This window comes from Tenrec ecaudatus, chromosome 14 (genome assembly GCF_050624435.1).
Source record: "Tenrec ecaudatus isolate mTenEca1 chromosome 14, mTenEca1.hap1, whole genome shotgun sequence".
Taxonomy (NCBI): domain Eukaryota; kingdom Metazoa; phylum Chordata; class Mammalia; order Afrosoricida; family Tenrecidae; genus Tenrec; species Tenrec ecaudatus.
This window is the reverse complement of record NC_134543.1, coordinates 15,011,526-15,027,263: the sequence shown is the minus strand read 5'-3', so window position 1 is coordinate 15,027,263 and position 15,738 is coordinate 15,011,526. Positions and strand designations below refer to the sequence as shown.

General features: G+C 45.1%; 1 protein-coding gene across 3 annotated transcripts in view; it reads right to left on the bottom strand.

The window, feature by feature from the left end:
- PTPN21 (protein tyrosine phosphatase non-receptor type 21) overlaps window positions 1–15,738 on the bottom strand; it is an 83,561-nt gene that overhangs the window by 42,228 nt on the left and 25,595 nt on the right. For all 3 annotated transcript variants that reach the window (XM_075531453.1, XM_075531454.1, XM_075531455.1), the window contains exon 3: window positions 1,074–1,243. In XM_075531453.1, the coding sequence (XP_075387568.1) occupies window positions 1,074–1,243 (170 nt within the window). The remainder of the gene's footprint in view (window positions 1–1,073; window positions 1,244–15,738) is intronic.

Below are 15,738 nucleotides of genomic sequence, written 5' to 3'. Positions count from 1 at the left end.
GGGACCACCAAGCGGGCCTGAGGTGAGCATGCTACCACGAAATGTGTCTGATTCCATTTATTCCAATACCTCTATCTCTCATGCTCCCTATAATTTTACTATGATCTTTACTTATTATCGCTGTACAATTGCGCCTACCGGACCCGTAATGATGTGTTAGGGGCTGGCTTCCCCTGACAACAGAGCTCATGCCAGCCTAGAGGGGGTCAGAGGCGGCCTGGGGAGATGCCACTGAACAGTGACCTGGGAGATGACCAGGACGTTAACAGAGACAAAGTGGAGGGGGATGCTGGGGGCGGGAAAGCAGGCTCAAGAATCCACATTTCATTCCACTGTTTTTCTTCAGGAACAAAAAACAAGAGGTGAGACCATGGACTTCCCTCTACTCAGCATCTGAATCTCATCTTCTCTCCCTGTGTTTGTCCCTTAGAGGAGCCTCCCCATTGGCGAAGATGTCTCATCTTAAATGCCCCACCTGGTCCTAGTGGCATAGTGGTTCAGTGCTCGATTGCTAACCTGGAGGCTGGCAGTGCAAGCCCACCCAGCTGCTCTGTGGGAGATAGACCAGCAATCTGCTTTTACCACACCAGGGAAACGGGGTGCTTCTTTTAAAGGACTACCTGTGCACACACACATGCACACACACACACACACACACACACACACACACACACACACTGTCCCTAGACTCCAGCTGCTGGACTCCAAGAAAGATAAGAACTCCCAGCACGATGAGAAATGCACATAGATCTTGTGACTCTTTTTAAAAAAAATACAATTCTCCTATCTCCTTTCATTGTTACAAAGGAGCAGAAACCAAACCAGAGACACAGGAGAGGTTACGTCACAGCCAGGGTGAAACCTCGTTTTTCCCTTGAGCCTTCCCTGGGGGCCTGGAGAACCTGTAAGTCTTGCAGCCACACGTGCAGAGAGACCGAACACAGACCCTCCAGCCACGTCTGCGGTGAATGCTGGGGGAGGCCAGAGGACCACGTCTCCGTGGGCCTTTCCTCTTCCGACTTCCACCCCTGGGTCCCGTCTGGCAGCGAGAGGCCCAGCCCGTGCCGTCTCACCTGGTAATCTCCTGCTGCAGCTGCAAGACCGAGGGCACGTAGAACACCACGCCAAAGTACACGGTGGGCTCCAGCGAGTGTTTGTCCAGCTGCTTCTTCAGCGGCTTCTCCAGATCCACCCAGCGGCGCTGGCTCTGCTTGTTGTAGTACCACAGGCTGAAGTAGGTGACCTGGACGGAGGAAGTGGCACAAAAGGAACTCCATTACTCTCCCTGCATCATCCCTGACCTGGGACCAAACGGCAGCAGGCTCCCAGTGCTGCTTTGCTCAGAGGGGCAGCAGAAACCGTTTTTTAAGGCTAGCTAAGGAGGCCTGCAAGGATCTCTGGTGGCGCCATGGACTGTGTTGGGCTGCTGGCCGCAAGGTTGATGGTTCAAATCTACCAGCTGCTCTGCAGGAGAAAGATGAGGCTGCCAGCTCCCAGAAAGACTTACAGCCCCAGAAGCCCACAGCAGCAGTTCTGCTCAGTCCCTCAGGGTTGCTGAGACAGGAGCCCTGGCGGGGCAATGGCTAAGCTCCAGGTTAAATTCCCAGCTACTAACTAACAGACGGCCGGAAAGTTCGAAGCTACGCAGCAGCTCTGTGGGGAAAGCCCTGGCAGTCCTCGGAGCCCTCTGGGCAGCTCCACTGTGTCACGTGGGGCCGAGATACGTCAGCATCAACTTGATGGCGCCCACCATCATATCATCATCTACATCGAAGAGAGTCCTAGTCAGGACCTAGAGGAGAGTCAAGTACCTCTGGATGCCATGTCTTGAACTCTGCACAAAATGCACCCCTACGCTTTCACACTGGCCTAGAAATTAGAACGTAAGCAGGTGCGATGTTTTTCTTAATACAACTCTTAACAAAAATCTAGTGTGCGGAACCAATAATGTTTTCGTTCAGTTACTGAAATACTGAAGGTATTGAGATTTGTTTTCTCACAGCTCCGGCGGCTAAACATGCAAACGCAGGGGGTTACGGTAGAGGGTCAGCCGGTCACACTGTGGTGGCTTGGTGTGCCTGCGGTGCTGGGAGCTACGCCACAGGATTTTAAATACGGGCAGGGTCCCCCGGGGGGACAGGTTTCAGTGGGGCTTTCAGACCAAGAATGGACTAGGAAGAAGAATCGGCGGTCCACTGCTGAGGGGTTAGCAGCTGAAACCTTTCGGATAGCTGGGGAATGTCTGACAGGAAGACCCTTAAAACACTCCTGAACAAAGAAGGCCCTCAACAGGACGGCCAGGCGCAGCGGCGGCCACAATGGGCTCCAAGCTCACAGCTGTGAGCAGTGAGCGGAACAAGGCAGTGTCCTCCGCTGTACACGGGCCGCCACGAGTTGGCTGCCAACAGTGACCTCTAGGGAAAGGCGTTCTCTCTGAAGGCTCTGGGCTCAGGTTCCTTATTCCTGAACTCCTGGGTGAGCTCCATGGGCTCCGCATGTATGCTCTCCCATCTCTGCTGGACTAGTCGGAAAAATCCCTTCCAGAACTCAGACAAACCCTGCACTAATCCTGCCGTGTTAACGTAACGAGGACAACCCCTTTCCCAATGGGTTTACAACAGCAGGCACAGGGTAGGGGTTCACACCACACACTTTGGGGGACACAATCCAATCCATAACCATGGAGAGTATTAATTCGAATATGCTAGCCGAATTGCCACTATTCTCAAATTTGACTGCTATAAATTGAGAAATCCGTGTACTATAAATGCTAGTAATACAGAGTGAATTATAAATTCTTCTTGCAGCCCCCCCCAAGCACACACGCACACACACACCACCACCAAATTCCTAAGTTACAAATTTAAAACAACTAATATTGTGGAAGTGAATTCCCTCTGTGCCCACCCCTCTCCTTCACATATACATACATGCACACAGAGAACGAGGGAGAGAGGGGATGAAGCAGTAAAATGTCTTCTCAGATGGAGACCCAAAGCCCATCTGTAGACAAGAGGACATCCCCTCGCAGACGGGTCACAAGGAAGGGACGCGTCAGCCAAGGTGCAGTATAGCACCAACAAAACACACAACCTTCCTCTAGTTCAGTGGTTCTCAACCTTCCTAAAGCCGTGACCCTTTAATATAGTGCTTCATGTTGTGGTGACCCCAACCATAAATTTATTTTTGTTGCTACTTCATAACTGTAATTTTGCTACTACTATGAATCATATGTGAATATCTGATATGCAGGATGTATTTTTAATTGTTTTATTAGGGGCTCATACAACTCATCACAATCTATACATACATCAATTGTGTGAAGCACATCTGTACATTCTTTGCCCTCATCATTCTCAAAACATTTGCTCTCCACTTAAGCCCCTGGCATCAGCTCATTTTTCCCCCCTCCCTGTTCCCCGCTCCCTCATGAACCCTTGATAATTTATAAATTATTATTTTGTCATATCTTGCACTGTCCGATGTCTCCCTTCACCCACTTTTCTGTTGTCCATCCCCCAGGGAGGAGGTCACATGTAGATCCTTGTAATCGGTTCCCCCTTTCCAACCCACTCTCCCTCTACCCTCCCAGTATTGCCACTCACACCTCTGGTCCTGAAGGTTCATCCGCCCTGGATACCCTGTGTTTCCAGTTCCTATCTGTACCAGTGTACATCCTCTGGTCTAGCCAGACTTGCAAGGTAGAATTTGGATCATGATAGTAGGGCGGGGGAGGAAGCATTTAGGAAGTAGAGGAAAGTTGTATTTTTCATCGTTGCCACATCACACCTTGACTGGCTCATCTCCTCCCCTAGACCCCTCTGCAAGGGGATGTCCAGTGGCTGACAAATGGGCTTTAGGTCTCCACTTGGCATTCCCCTCTTCATTCACTATGGTAAGACTTTTTTGTTTTGATGATGCCTGATACCTGATCCTTTCGACACCTTGTGATCACATGGGCTGGTGTACTTCTTCCATGTGGGTTTTGTTGTTTCTGAGCTAGATGGCCACTTGTTTACCTTCAAGCCTTTAAGACCCCAGGCGCTATACCTTTTGATAGCCGGGCACCATCAGCTTTCTTCACCACATTTGCTTATTCACCCGCTTTGTCTTCAGCGGTTGTGTCAGGAGGGTGAGCATCATAGAATGCCAATTTAATAGAAGAAAGCATTCTTGATTGAGAGAGTACTTGAGTGGAGGCCCAATGTCCTTCTGCTACCTTAATACTAGGCCTTGAGGACGATGACTCCAATTAGAGGACCACATGACCAGCCCCACTATGAGACATAACGACCCTCACTCACCCAGGGCCCTGCGGGGGACATCACCAGAGATACAGTGTGGGAATTGCGGCCGACCTGATCCCGCCACACCGAGGCAAAGCACTGGGGGAGTGCAGCGGAACAGCAAGGGAATGGAGTGGCAAGGTCCCCAGAGAATGCTGAAGGTAGACTTTGGGGCCAGGGCATGGTGCCCCAACAGACTGGACTGGAAAACACTCCTAAAGGCCAACAAACGATCCTTAAACTAACTACAAGCTTTTCTTTCTTGTTGTGTTTTGTTTTGTTCTTTGCAAGTGGCTTGTTGTTGTTTTGTTGTGTATGGTTGCTTGATTTTTCTCTGTCTTGTTTTTGTGCAAGTTATTATCTCCACAGGTCTGTCTAAATAAGATAGGCTGGATGAACAATCTGGAGGAAAAACAACGGGACCGACAGTTCCGGGGGGACATGGGATAGGGTGGGGTGGGGGGAAAGGAAGTGGTGTTAACAAACCCAGGGACAAGGGAACAACAAGTGATCCAAATTGGTGGTGAGGAGGGTATGGGAGGCCTAGTAGGGCATGATCAAGGGTAATGTAACGAAGAGGTATTGCTGAAACCCAGGTGGGGACGGAGCATGATAGTGGGACAGGAGGAAAGTCAAGGGAAATAGAGAAAAGAGCTGGGAGGCAAAGGGCATTTATAGAGGTCTAGATAAAGACATGTACATATGCAAATATATTTATATATGAGGATGGGGAAATAGATCTCTATGTGCCTATATTTATACATTTAGTATTAAGGTAGCAGGATGTATTTTCATTGTTACAAATTGAACATAATTAAAGCATAGTGATTAATCACAAAAACAATATGTAATTATATATTGTGAAATATTTATTTATAATGACAAATAAATGAAATTTTTTTCTTGAAGCATGGTGTAGCATGCTTCTTGCCAGGTACTCGTATGTGGGGTATCTGCATGTGGGCGGACCTGCCTGGAGCTGGATAGAGGAACAGTGTCTCGGTTCCTAAGGCCACCAGAAATGTGTTTTCCGATGGTCTTAGGAAACCCCTGTGAAAGGCCCCAAAGGAGCCACGACCCACAGGTTGAGAACTGCTGCTTTAGTTCTTTAAAGCTTCCTTCCTCCCCACCCCCACTACCATGACCCCATGCCTCTACTACCAATCCAGCTAGACTGGAACATGCACATTGTTACAGATAAGAGCTCTCAACACACGGAATCCAGGACAGACAAACCCCCAGGTACAGTAATGGGAGTAGCTATACCATGAAGGTAGGGCAAAGTTGAGGGGAGAAGGGGAGAAAGAGGGAACCCATCACAATGCTCGATTATAATATACCACCCCCCCCCCGACCCCGGGGAGATGAATAACAGACCTGTGGGTGAAGGGAGTCAGCAGATGGTTTAAGATAAGAAAATAATTTATAATTTATTATAAATTATTGATAATTTATCAAGGGTTCACAAGGTGGGGGAGGGAGGGGAAAAAAAGAGGAGTTGATACCAAGGGCCCAGGTAGAAAAAAAAATATTTTGAAAATGATAATGGCAAAATATGTACAAATGCGCTTGATACAACCGATATAAGGATTATTATAAGAGCTGGAAGAGCCCCCAATTAAATGACTTTTTTTAAGTTCTCAGTATTAAAAAAAGTGCCCAGAATTTGATTCTCACCAGTGTGTCATGAAACCACTCCCCTAAGTCAGTCCAAATTGGCCTGAGTCTGGCTGGTCTGCAGTGGTATCCCTGCACTTCGTGTTTGGTTTACAGTTTTATTGGCACGTCATCCAAGCATTGTACAATTCTATAGTTCAATCATATCAAGAAGAGCTGTACAAGCATTACCACGTAAATTTCAGAACAGTTTCTTCTTCCACTGTTATTAGTGTAATTATGATTATTTTCAATTGTGGCAAGATATATACTATAAAACTCAACAACTTCTACATGTATAACTCAGTTCCATTGATTATACTCCTCATGCTGTACAACCATTATTGATACCCTTCTCCAAATTATTCCACCACCATTAACATAAACTCAGCGTGCCCTGAGCAAACACTGTGTCCCTGCACTTCACAGTCCTAAAAGCTGAAATGACAGCCTCCAGCCACTGCTGATGTTTACCCCAAAGTCAGTGTACAGACTGGGGCAATTGGAAAACTACTGCTTTACAGCAATGCTGGCAAACAGAACTTACTTTCTCCCCTGATGGACACCTTCTCTACCCGTTGATACGAAATGAATAAGCAGCACAAAAGCCACTTGAAATGGAGCTGCGGCTATCATATAGGAATTGCATTCTTAGTGTTATTTCTTTTTAATGGATTCAAATCCAAATAGTCACATGTGGATAGTGGATAGTGGCTATTGTGTTGGGTAGTGTACTATAAAACTTATAATAACACTCAAGCTATTTATTTGACATGTAAGGCTCAAATTTTTTTAAATCATTTTATTGGGGGCTCGTAAGACTCTTATCACAATCCATACATCCATCCATTGAGTCAAGCTCATGTGTACATTTGTTGCCATCAACATTCTCAAAAGGGCTCAAATTTTTAAAATGCACTTTTAATCTGTCAGGAAAAACATCTAGGAAACATGGTGGCAAAGTGAGTTCAATACTAGGCTGCCAACCAGAAAGTGGGTGGTTCAAATCTACCAGCTGCTCTGCAGGGAAAGAGAAGACTCTCTGTACCCATTCTGAGAAACACTAACGGGTAGTTCTTTTCTGATAGAGATCCTGTGGGTGAGATAGTTAAGGTTTATTGTGCCAACCTGGCCAATAAACACATGTGGGATTAATTGAAGGGAGGAAAGAAAATGGCTTGGTGAATCTCACCTTTCTAGTTCTCAGGTCTCTTGCTTTCTGATGGTCAGACCAGGGTGCAGCTGCCTTAGCCAGTTCCCTGCTTCGGCTGGCAAAGCGCACTTCCTGCAAGACATCCCTGAGGAGAAGCTACACATGGACCTACCCTGATGCAGCCCTCGATGCTGAAGCAGCCATGTGGAGACCCCTGCCAGCGCTGAGATGCTTACACACTCACTGATTTGGCTTTCCTCCTGCAGTCGGTGTCATTGCGTGTGTTCTGTGAGACTTAGAACTTTGTAGATTGGTGTCGGACATATGGGCTAATGTTGGACAGCACTGGATTGGGATGTTTTCTGAATGTACACTTACTCTTTATATAAAACTCTCTCTTAAATGCATATGAGTTTCTGTGGATTTGTTTCCCTGGTTAACACACTATGATACCTTGGGAGTGGGGTACTGGAGAAACAAATCATAAGCTGGAGCGTAGCTGTTTGTCTGACGTCTCCCTCGGGGTAGTTTCTCTTCTTTGGCTATCCAGAGGTCAGATAAAGCCACACTGTTTACTCGGTTGTTTTCTGGGAAGGATATGGGAAGTTAAAGTTTTGATTATTTTGTTTGGTTGTAGTCTTTGGTCATTCATGTTTAACATGGTGAAAATGAATGTGATTAATGTATATTTTGAGCTCAGGGGCAGCAATTGCCATTAGAATTTCTCAGAAACCCTGCTGCTTAAGAAAATGGCAGGCAGAAGACTGGATCTGGCTTACTGCTCTGAGACCTAATCCCGTATTTTTTGTATAAATAAAGTAGTTTAGATAAATTTAGATCAGCTAGATAAGGATTGAACTTGACTGTTTTAAGAATTTAAATTAGCATCTGATTTTGTTTGCTTATACTGATTTCTTCTGCTTATTATTATGATTTATAGAAATGTTTATTGGGAGGAAGGAAAATAGAAAGCTTGTAAGCCCACTTGCTTTCAGTCATTAAAATTTGACCTTTTGGTGGGTTTAGGCCAAGCCTGCAAAGAAAGCTTTGAAAAGATATGCCCCACCCAGTGCTTTGGAGTACTCAGGAACCAGTGGTCTTTTTCAGAAGCTGGAAAAAATCTGGAACCAGGAAGAAAACTCCTCTCTAGGACTGAACATTAAAAGGGAGCGTGCAGGCAGAATGAAATGCTTGCTAGATGACCACCTGGATCTACTTACTGAGTGGAAGTGGAGAAATGCAGCAATAAAGAGATCAGTTGAGTTTGGCTACTGACACCTATAGACTTGGTTTACAGGAAAAAGAGAAGATGAGAGCAGGTAGACTGGTCTAAAGTTCTCAACCTAGCATGAGGGGGCTAGGCTTATTGAGTATTGGTCAGAGCCCATGGTCTAAGGGCAAGGCAACCAATGGGCACCCTGAGGAGGCTGAGTGAGGCAGCCCATATTGAGTTGACCAGAACCTGACCAGGTGGAGATTTTTGTTCCTGTGTACTGGTGCATATATTGTTGCAGACTCTATGGATGGCCTGTCCTGATTTGACTTTGCTAATGGATGGGGACTTAACAAGGTTTCAACTAAAATTAAGATTCTTCACATAGAAAAATATGATTGTCTCCTCAAAGCACTGAGTTGATGTAAGTGGGCAGTATAAAAATTGGATACTCAAAATTGGGGGGCTAAAGGCATGAAGTGGTTGGCTTAAAAACTTTCATAGGTGGGGGAACATAGTCACAGGATTATAGTATTAAGGTGTAGGTGTTACTTAACTGCAATTGTTAGGCTAAAGAATTGTGTACAGGTGCCAAGGCGGCAAGGGGTGGATTGAGATAAATTAAGGTTTATTGTGCCAACCGGGCCAATAAACACATGGGATAAATTGAAGGGAGGAGAGAGAAATGGCTGGGTGAGCCTTGCCTTTCTAGTTGTCAGGTCTCTTGCTTTCTGATGGTCCGACCAGGGTGCAGCTGCCTTAGCCAGTTCCCTGCTTCAGCTGGCAAGGCTCACTTCCTGCAAGACATACCTGAGGAAAAACCACACATGGACCTACCCCGATGCAGCCCTGGGTGCTGGAGCAACTGTGTGGAGACCCCTGCCAGCGCTGAGATGCTTAAACGTTCATTGATTTGGCTTCTCTCCGGCAGTTGGCATCATTGTGTGACTTTTGTGAGATTTAGGACTTTGTAGATTGGTATCGGACATCTGGACTAATGTTGGACTTATGGGCATGGACAGCACTGGGTTGGGATGCTTTCTGAATGTACATTTACCCTTTATATAAAACTCTTATATACATATGAGTTTCTCTGGATTTGTTTCCCTAGTTTGCTCAGACTAACACAATGGGTCAGCATCCATGTGGCCCCAGGGGGTTACACAAACATGCCCTAATATTCATTTCACCTTATAATTTCATCAGCATTTTGCTGTTGAAATATTTTACAAAGAAGGAAACTAATTGTGCCTTTAGAATGAACCTGTCCATGAAATAAACTCTGAAAGTGGGAATATGCCAACTCCCCTTTATACTGACAGAAGTTCCGAGAATGGTGCAAGAACTCAGTAACTGATTTTTAGTGAAACAATGAAGACTCTCTTGTGTCTCAGCTGCTGTATAAGCCATCACACATTGGAATGGAATGTGTTTCCACTTTTCATTGTAGTAAGTACATAGGCAACAGGCATGTTTATACGCTGCATAGGTGCAGGTCAGTAACATAAACCATGTTCAACGTGGTCAAAGATCACCATGGACTGTTCCTGAATTTTTCACAAACAGAATTTTTTAATATTTACTATGTATTGGGTCCTGTCAGGTGTCAATTCTGAACGAACCTTAGATGCACTGGATTAAATTGTACCCACTAACCCTGCATGGGTTATTCATGCCACATCCAGAGAGGAAACCAAATAAAAACTGATGAATCGATATGGAAAGTGGTTTCATTCATTTTTCACAAATTATACACTTTAAGACCAAGAAGCAGGAATATACCTAACTGTACAAGAGCTGGGGGGGGGAAGATGATTTGGAAAATTCTTTGTTGATTAGCTGTTTCAGAAACAGGACAGTGTAACAAGTTGGACACTGACCACAGCCCGTCATATGCTCCAGGAAAGGATGACAGGATTTGCCTCTATGTCTCTTGCTCCTCTGGTCCAGTTCTATCTTCAGGCTGGCCAAAATCAAATGCAGCTCTTTTTAAAGACAGTCAAGTGAATACTGTAATTCTAATCTAGAAATGCTTACATGCTTGTGATACCTAGAATCTTTCTACATTTTAATCCTTGAATGTCATGCTTTTGTAGAATTTCCATATATACAGAACCAATCAGTCATGCTTTTCCCCAACCATTTCTCATCCCACTAGATGTCATGGTTACAATATGATTAGTTTTTAAGATGGGAAAGTTCATAACGTTGTTCCATTATGAAGAGGCAAAGAATGTTTGGTATTTATAGACTTCTTTGATTTGTCTAACAATATTGGAAATTTCATTTTAAATAGGTATCGATTCAAGTTCATTACAAAAAGCCTGAGGGGAAAATGAGCCAGAACTAGAAGCCTGTCAGCACTGTTGTTGTGAGAATCGGTTCCAGCTCAGGGCATTCTGGCTCTGCTCCAAGACGGACTTGCCCGTGCGCATGGCAACCCCGGGGGTAGTCGGGCTTCTCTGCCATCGTCACAACGGAAAGGCACCAGTTCTTCCATTTTCTCCCCTCACCGTGCAGACTTCACGTGCATGTGAGGCAACGGAAAATACTTTAGCTTGGATTAGGTGCACCTTAGTCTGCACAGTGACATCTTTGCGTTTCAACACTTCAAGGAGGTCTTTTGCAGGTTTTCCCAGTGCGATGATATTTGTTTCTTCATTCACTCGATAAATATGAGTCTCCCCGCAAAAAGAAAAAAAACACAACTCACGGCTACTGAGCCATGACAACTCATAGCAACCGCATAGGACAGAGCAGACCTGCCCTTATGGGTTTCCAAGAGTAGAAAGCCTTATCTTTCCCCAGCAGAGCTACTCAAGGCCTTACACTGCAAACCTTGCAGCCAGTAACCCAACTCACAACCCCCGACACTACCAGATGACTTCTAGTACAGCTCACCGAGCCCGAGATAAGGTTCTCAGGCTGTGAACCGCTGTGGCTGTGAGGTGCCGCTGAGTCACCTGACTCAGAAAGACCCGGTGTACAGCAGTCAAACATTGCCTATCGCACTGAGGGTCTTCCTGGTCTCTCCTGCTAACATGTCCAGAGTACATGAGATGAAGTCTTGCCATCCTTGCCTCCAAGGAGCACTCCCTTTGTACTTCTTCTAAGACAAATATGTGAGTTTGTCCTTTTAGCAAACTATGGTACTTTCAATATTTTCTGCCAACGCAATAGTTCAAACTCATCGATTCTTCGTTGGTCTTCCTTATTCAATGTTCACCTTTGACACGCTTATGAGGCAATTGAAAATGACCTGGCTTGGGTCAAGTATACCTTAGACCTCAAAGTAACATCCTGCTTTCAGCACTTTAAAGAGGTCTTGTGCAGCAGATTGTCCCCAAAGCAATGTGTCACTTGTTCTCCTGACTGCCACTTCCAGAGGCACTGATTGTGGATCCAAAGAAAGACAAAATCCTCGACTTCAGTCTTTTCTGTTTATGACAGTACCTACTGGTCCAGTTGGGCGGGTTTTTGTCTTCTTTACTTGAGTGTAATCCAAACCGACTGCTGCAAGCCTGGCTCTTCATCAGCAAGTGCTGCAGGTTCTCCTCACTTTCAGCAAGCAAGGCTGAGTCATCTACACGTCATAGGTTCATAAGCCTTCCTTCAATCCAGATATCACATTCTTCCTGATAACCCAGCTCCTCTGCTTATTTGGTGATGTGATTACTGCAAGTCTTTACTGGGAGCAGAAACCTTCCTCCTGTTCTGGAGAAGCAGCGGGTTTAAACTGCAGACCTTGCAGTTGGCAGCCCTCCACCTGGGCTTCTAAAGAAGAACCTAGCGTGAGTTCACTAAGTCTCCTATTACTTAACCTGAGGTCAAAGTAGTGTAGCGTTTGACAATGACCTGGCATCCTCAATTACCTGAGCCTAATTAAAGAACAGATCACGGCAAAATGATTGTGGGAAAAGAAAAATAAATGTCAATGGAAAAGTAACACCCTCTTTTACAAGGGTATGCCCTCTGCAAAGAAAAAAATCTTCCGGCGTCTTCCACGGAATCTATTCTTTTTCTTATCTTTTGCAGTTTTGAGTTTAATGATCTGGTTGTACAATGAAACCACATGTGAAAGGTGAATAAAAGGACAGATGATCAATAAAAGCACGTTAGCAGCAGCAAAAGGGAGTGGGCAATAAATACTCTTCCAAAAGGGAGAACCAAAGCCATGGCCGCCAAGTCCACTGTAACTCGGTGCAGCCCGTGCAACCAAGAACTGCCCCCCAGGGTTCCCAAGGCGGCACAGCTTTATGGAAGAAACTGCCTCATCTTTCTCCTAAGAGGCGAGTGGTGGCTTCAAGCCCGACCCCTGGGTTGGCAGCTGACTGCTTTAGCCATGGCGCCGCTCAGGCTCCTGGAAGAACATGTACTTAAAAACAAACCCTCTAAAAAGAAGTACTGGAAGTGGAACAGCCTCGACACGCAGGGAATGAATGTGGCCACTAGCACCAGGGAGCACTGTGGGACAAGAGACGAGCCAGGCAGGTGCAGCAGAGCACCGACGAAACATACAACTTTCCTCTAGCTCTTTGATGCTTCCTGCCCCTCCCCCCACTACCATGACCCCAGTTCTACCTGGCAGATCCAGCTAGACTGGAGCATGTACACTGGTACAGATGAGAGCTGGCTGGAAGCACGGGGGATCCAGGACAGATAAACCCCTCAGGACCAATAATGAGAGTAGCGATACCAAGAGAGGATGGGAAAAGCAGAGGGGGGGGGGGGGTAAAGGGGAAACCGATCACAACAATTGACCTGTAACTGCCTCCCAAGTGGATGAAAAACAGAAAAGTGGGTGAAGGGAGACAGCAGTTGGTGTAAGACATTGTATTGGACAGGGTTCTCTAGAGAGACAAACCAGATTGCTAGTAATTATATATAAATATATTTATAAAGATAGATATATAATTCAAGAAATAAACCATTAAATTATATACAGATAGATAATACAAGAAATTAACAGTTAAATTATAAAGCAGTGAGGCACTAGCAGTCCTTCAAGGCTTGAGAGCTGCCAGGTGCCAGTCCCCTTCTGTAGAGAGACCTGGGCTATATATACCCAGGCAGCAAACAGCAAGGCAGGTCCCCAACTGTCATCAACTGTCAGTCCCCAGCTCCAGAGATGAACATTCCAATTGTGTGGGCTTAAAGGGACCTCAACTTACAGCGACACAGTCCACAGGCTAGGCATCCCACAGGTAGTGTACCCCTTTAAACTGAGGCACAGAACAACCAAGGTGAGGCTCACTGAGCCATTTATCCCTCTGCCCTTCAGTTAATCCTACTTGTGTTTATCGGCCAGGCTGGCACAATAAACTATAGCAGACATGAAAAAAAATAACTTATAAATTATTAAGGGTTCGTGGGGGTAGTGGGGGATGAGCTGATACCAAAGGCTCAAGTAGAACAAAAATGTTTTGAAAATGATGATGGCAACATATATACAAATGTGTTTGACACAATGGATGGATGTATAGATTGTGATAAAAGCTGTACAAGTCCCCAATAAAAATATTTTTAAAAACAATTATCAAGTGAGAAGTTAATTTTCCATTAAACTTTTACCAAATTACATAGATAGATACACACATCGTAATGACAAAGCACAGTTATCTGGGGTTACTTAATTAAAGGAACAAATAACCTGAAATATTACATAGTCACCGATAGCCTAACACAGATCACTATAAAGATATATAAAGTCAGTATCTTTTGCTTAACATACGGACAGACATTTATTTCTAAATCTTCCCAAATACGGCACTCAAAACAGCTCTTTGAACAAAGGAGTGGTTTCAGCTGTTAGTTAGCAAGCTTGGTATGACCGCCACTTCGTTCCCAAAGATGATCAGGAATACCACTTCACCCCAGAGCGCGGCCGCCAAGGGAACTAGTTTCATTGCCCGCTTAGCCAGGTAAGCATCTTGCCCAAAGGGGCTGGGGGGGGGGGGGTTCCATTTTTGCGTTTCAGTGCATGCTGTTACTGTCTTCTCAAAGCTTTGCTTAGCAGCATAGAAACCAAGTCCTCACTGAGTCTGTGACGCCATGAGAAGGGTGTGGTGCAATCACTTGGCTCTATCACTCGCTAACTTGGGCACTAGTGGCATAGTGAGAGGCTACATGTCAGGCTGCTAACCCCCAGTTTGACAGTTCTAAACCACCGGTCGCTCTATAGAAGAAAGAGGAGGCTTTCTATCATCTCAAACCTACACGGGCCATTCTCCTCTGTCCTGTAGGGTCACCATGATTTGGAATGGCCTCAAAGGCAGTGAGTTGAGACAACTCGCTCACTCCCAGGCCAGTCACAGACCTTGCTCAGTTGAGGGCCCTTCCAAAGGACTATATATCCTACCTGCCATGAAGTTATGGGGGAACACTTTATAAAATTATAATTATAATTATTATTGGTCCATATGTTTAGCAGATAGAATACTTTCAAATGTGGCCAAAACAATAAAAACTTAAGTCTAGCATGAAGTTATATTTTTAAAGTAAGAAAACATAACTATATCTATTCCTCACTTATTGACTATCTCATGCCACATCTTGCATTTATAGCAACAGTAAAAAGAAAATCTACTGTCTGACTAGAGTTTTACCAACTTGCATCTGGCAAGAAGAAAGGTGCAAGGCTAGAATAATGCAGGCAAAGACGAATATGTGGCAACTTGGCTGGGCTATGATTCTCTGTGGTTTAAGTATGTCATGATGTAACTTGGCAACTATGCAATGATGCGATTTGGCAGTTTTGTAATGGACGTAACTTGACAGTTATGTAATGATGTGACAAGCCTCTGCTGTCCCATAATGACAATTTCCACACAATAACCTGGCCTTGGGAATCAAACCGTGTCGATAACTGAGTGAGCGCGTGTTGAAGTAATCGTGTAATTCGTGTGAGTCAGGATCTTTTCTTTCTTAAAACAAATACTAAGACCACAACGCTGGACATCCCAAATTTCACCTGTGGCCACTCATCACTTAATCTCGGGCAGAGGCGGGCAATGTCTGGCCTGTGGGCTGTGTAAAGCCCATGAGATCATCAATAGCAGCTCGCATCACATACCTCACCAAAGAGAAGCCGTTTCAGCCATCATATTAGCTCAATTCACTGCCTTCAAGTCACCTGTGACTCATGGCAATTCCCTGAAGAAGAGAATAGGGCTGCCCCTGTTGGACTTCCAATGCTGTAACTGTTTATGGGAGTCAAAAGCCCCATATTTCTCCCTCAGAGCAGCTGGTGGTTTTGAACTTGCTGACTTTGCAGTTAGCCGAACACATAAGCACTAAACCAAAATAGGGGTGAGTTAATTAAATGTTTGACCAAATATAGCAGCAATTTTCAAGTGTATAATTTTGTATGGCCTGTGAATATTATAAAACTCAAATGACCTTTGGCAGAAAAAGGTTCCTGAGCCCTGACC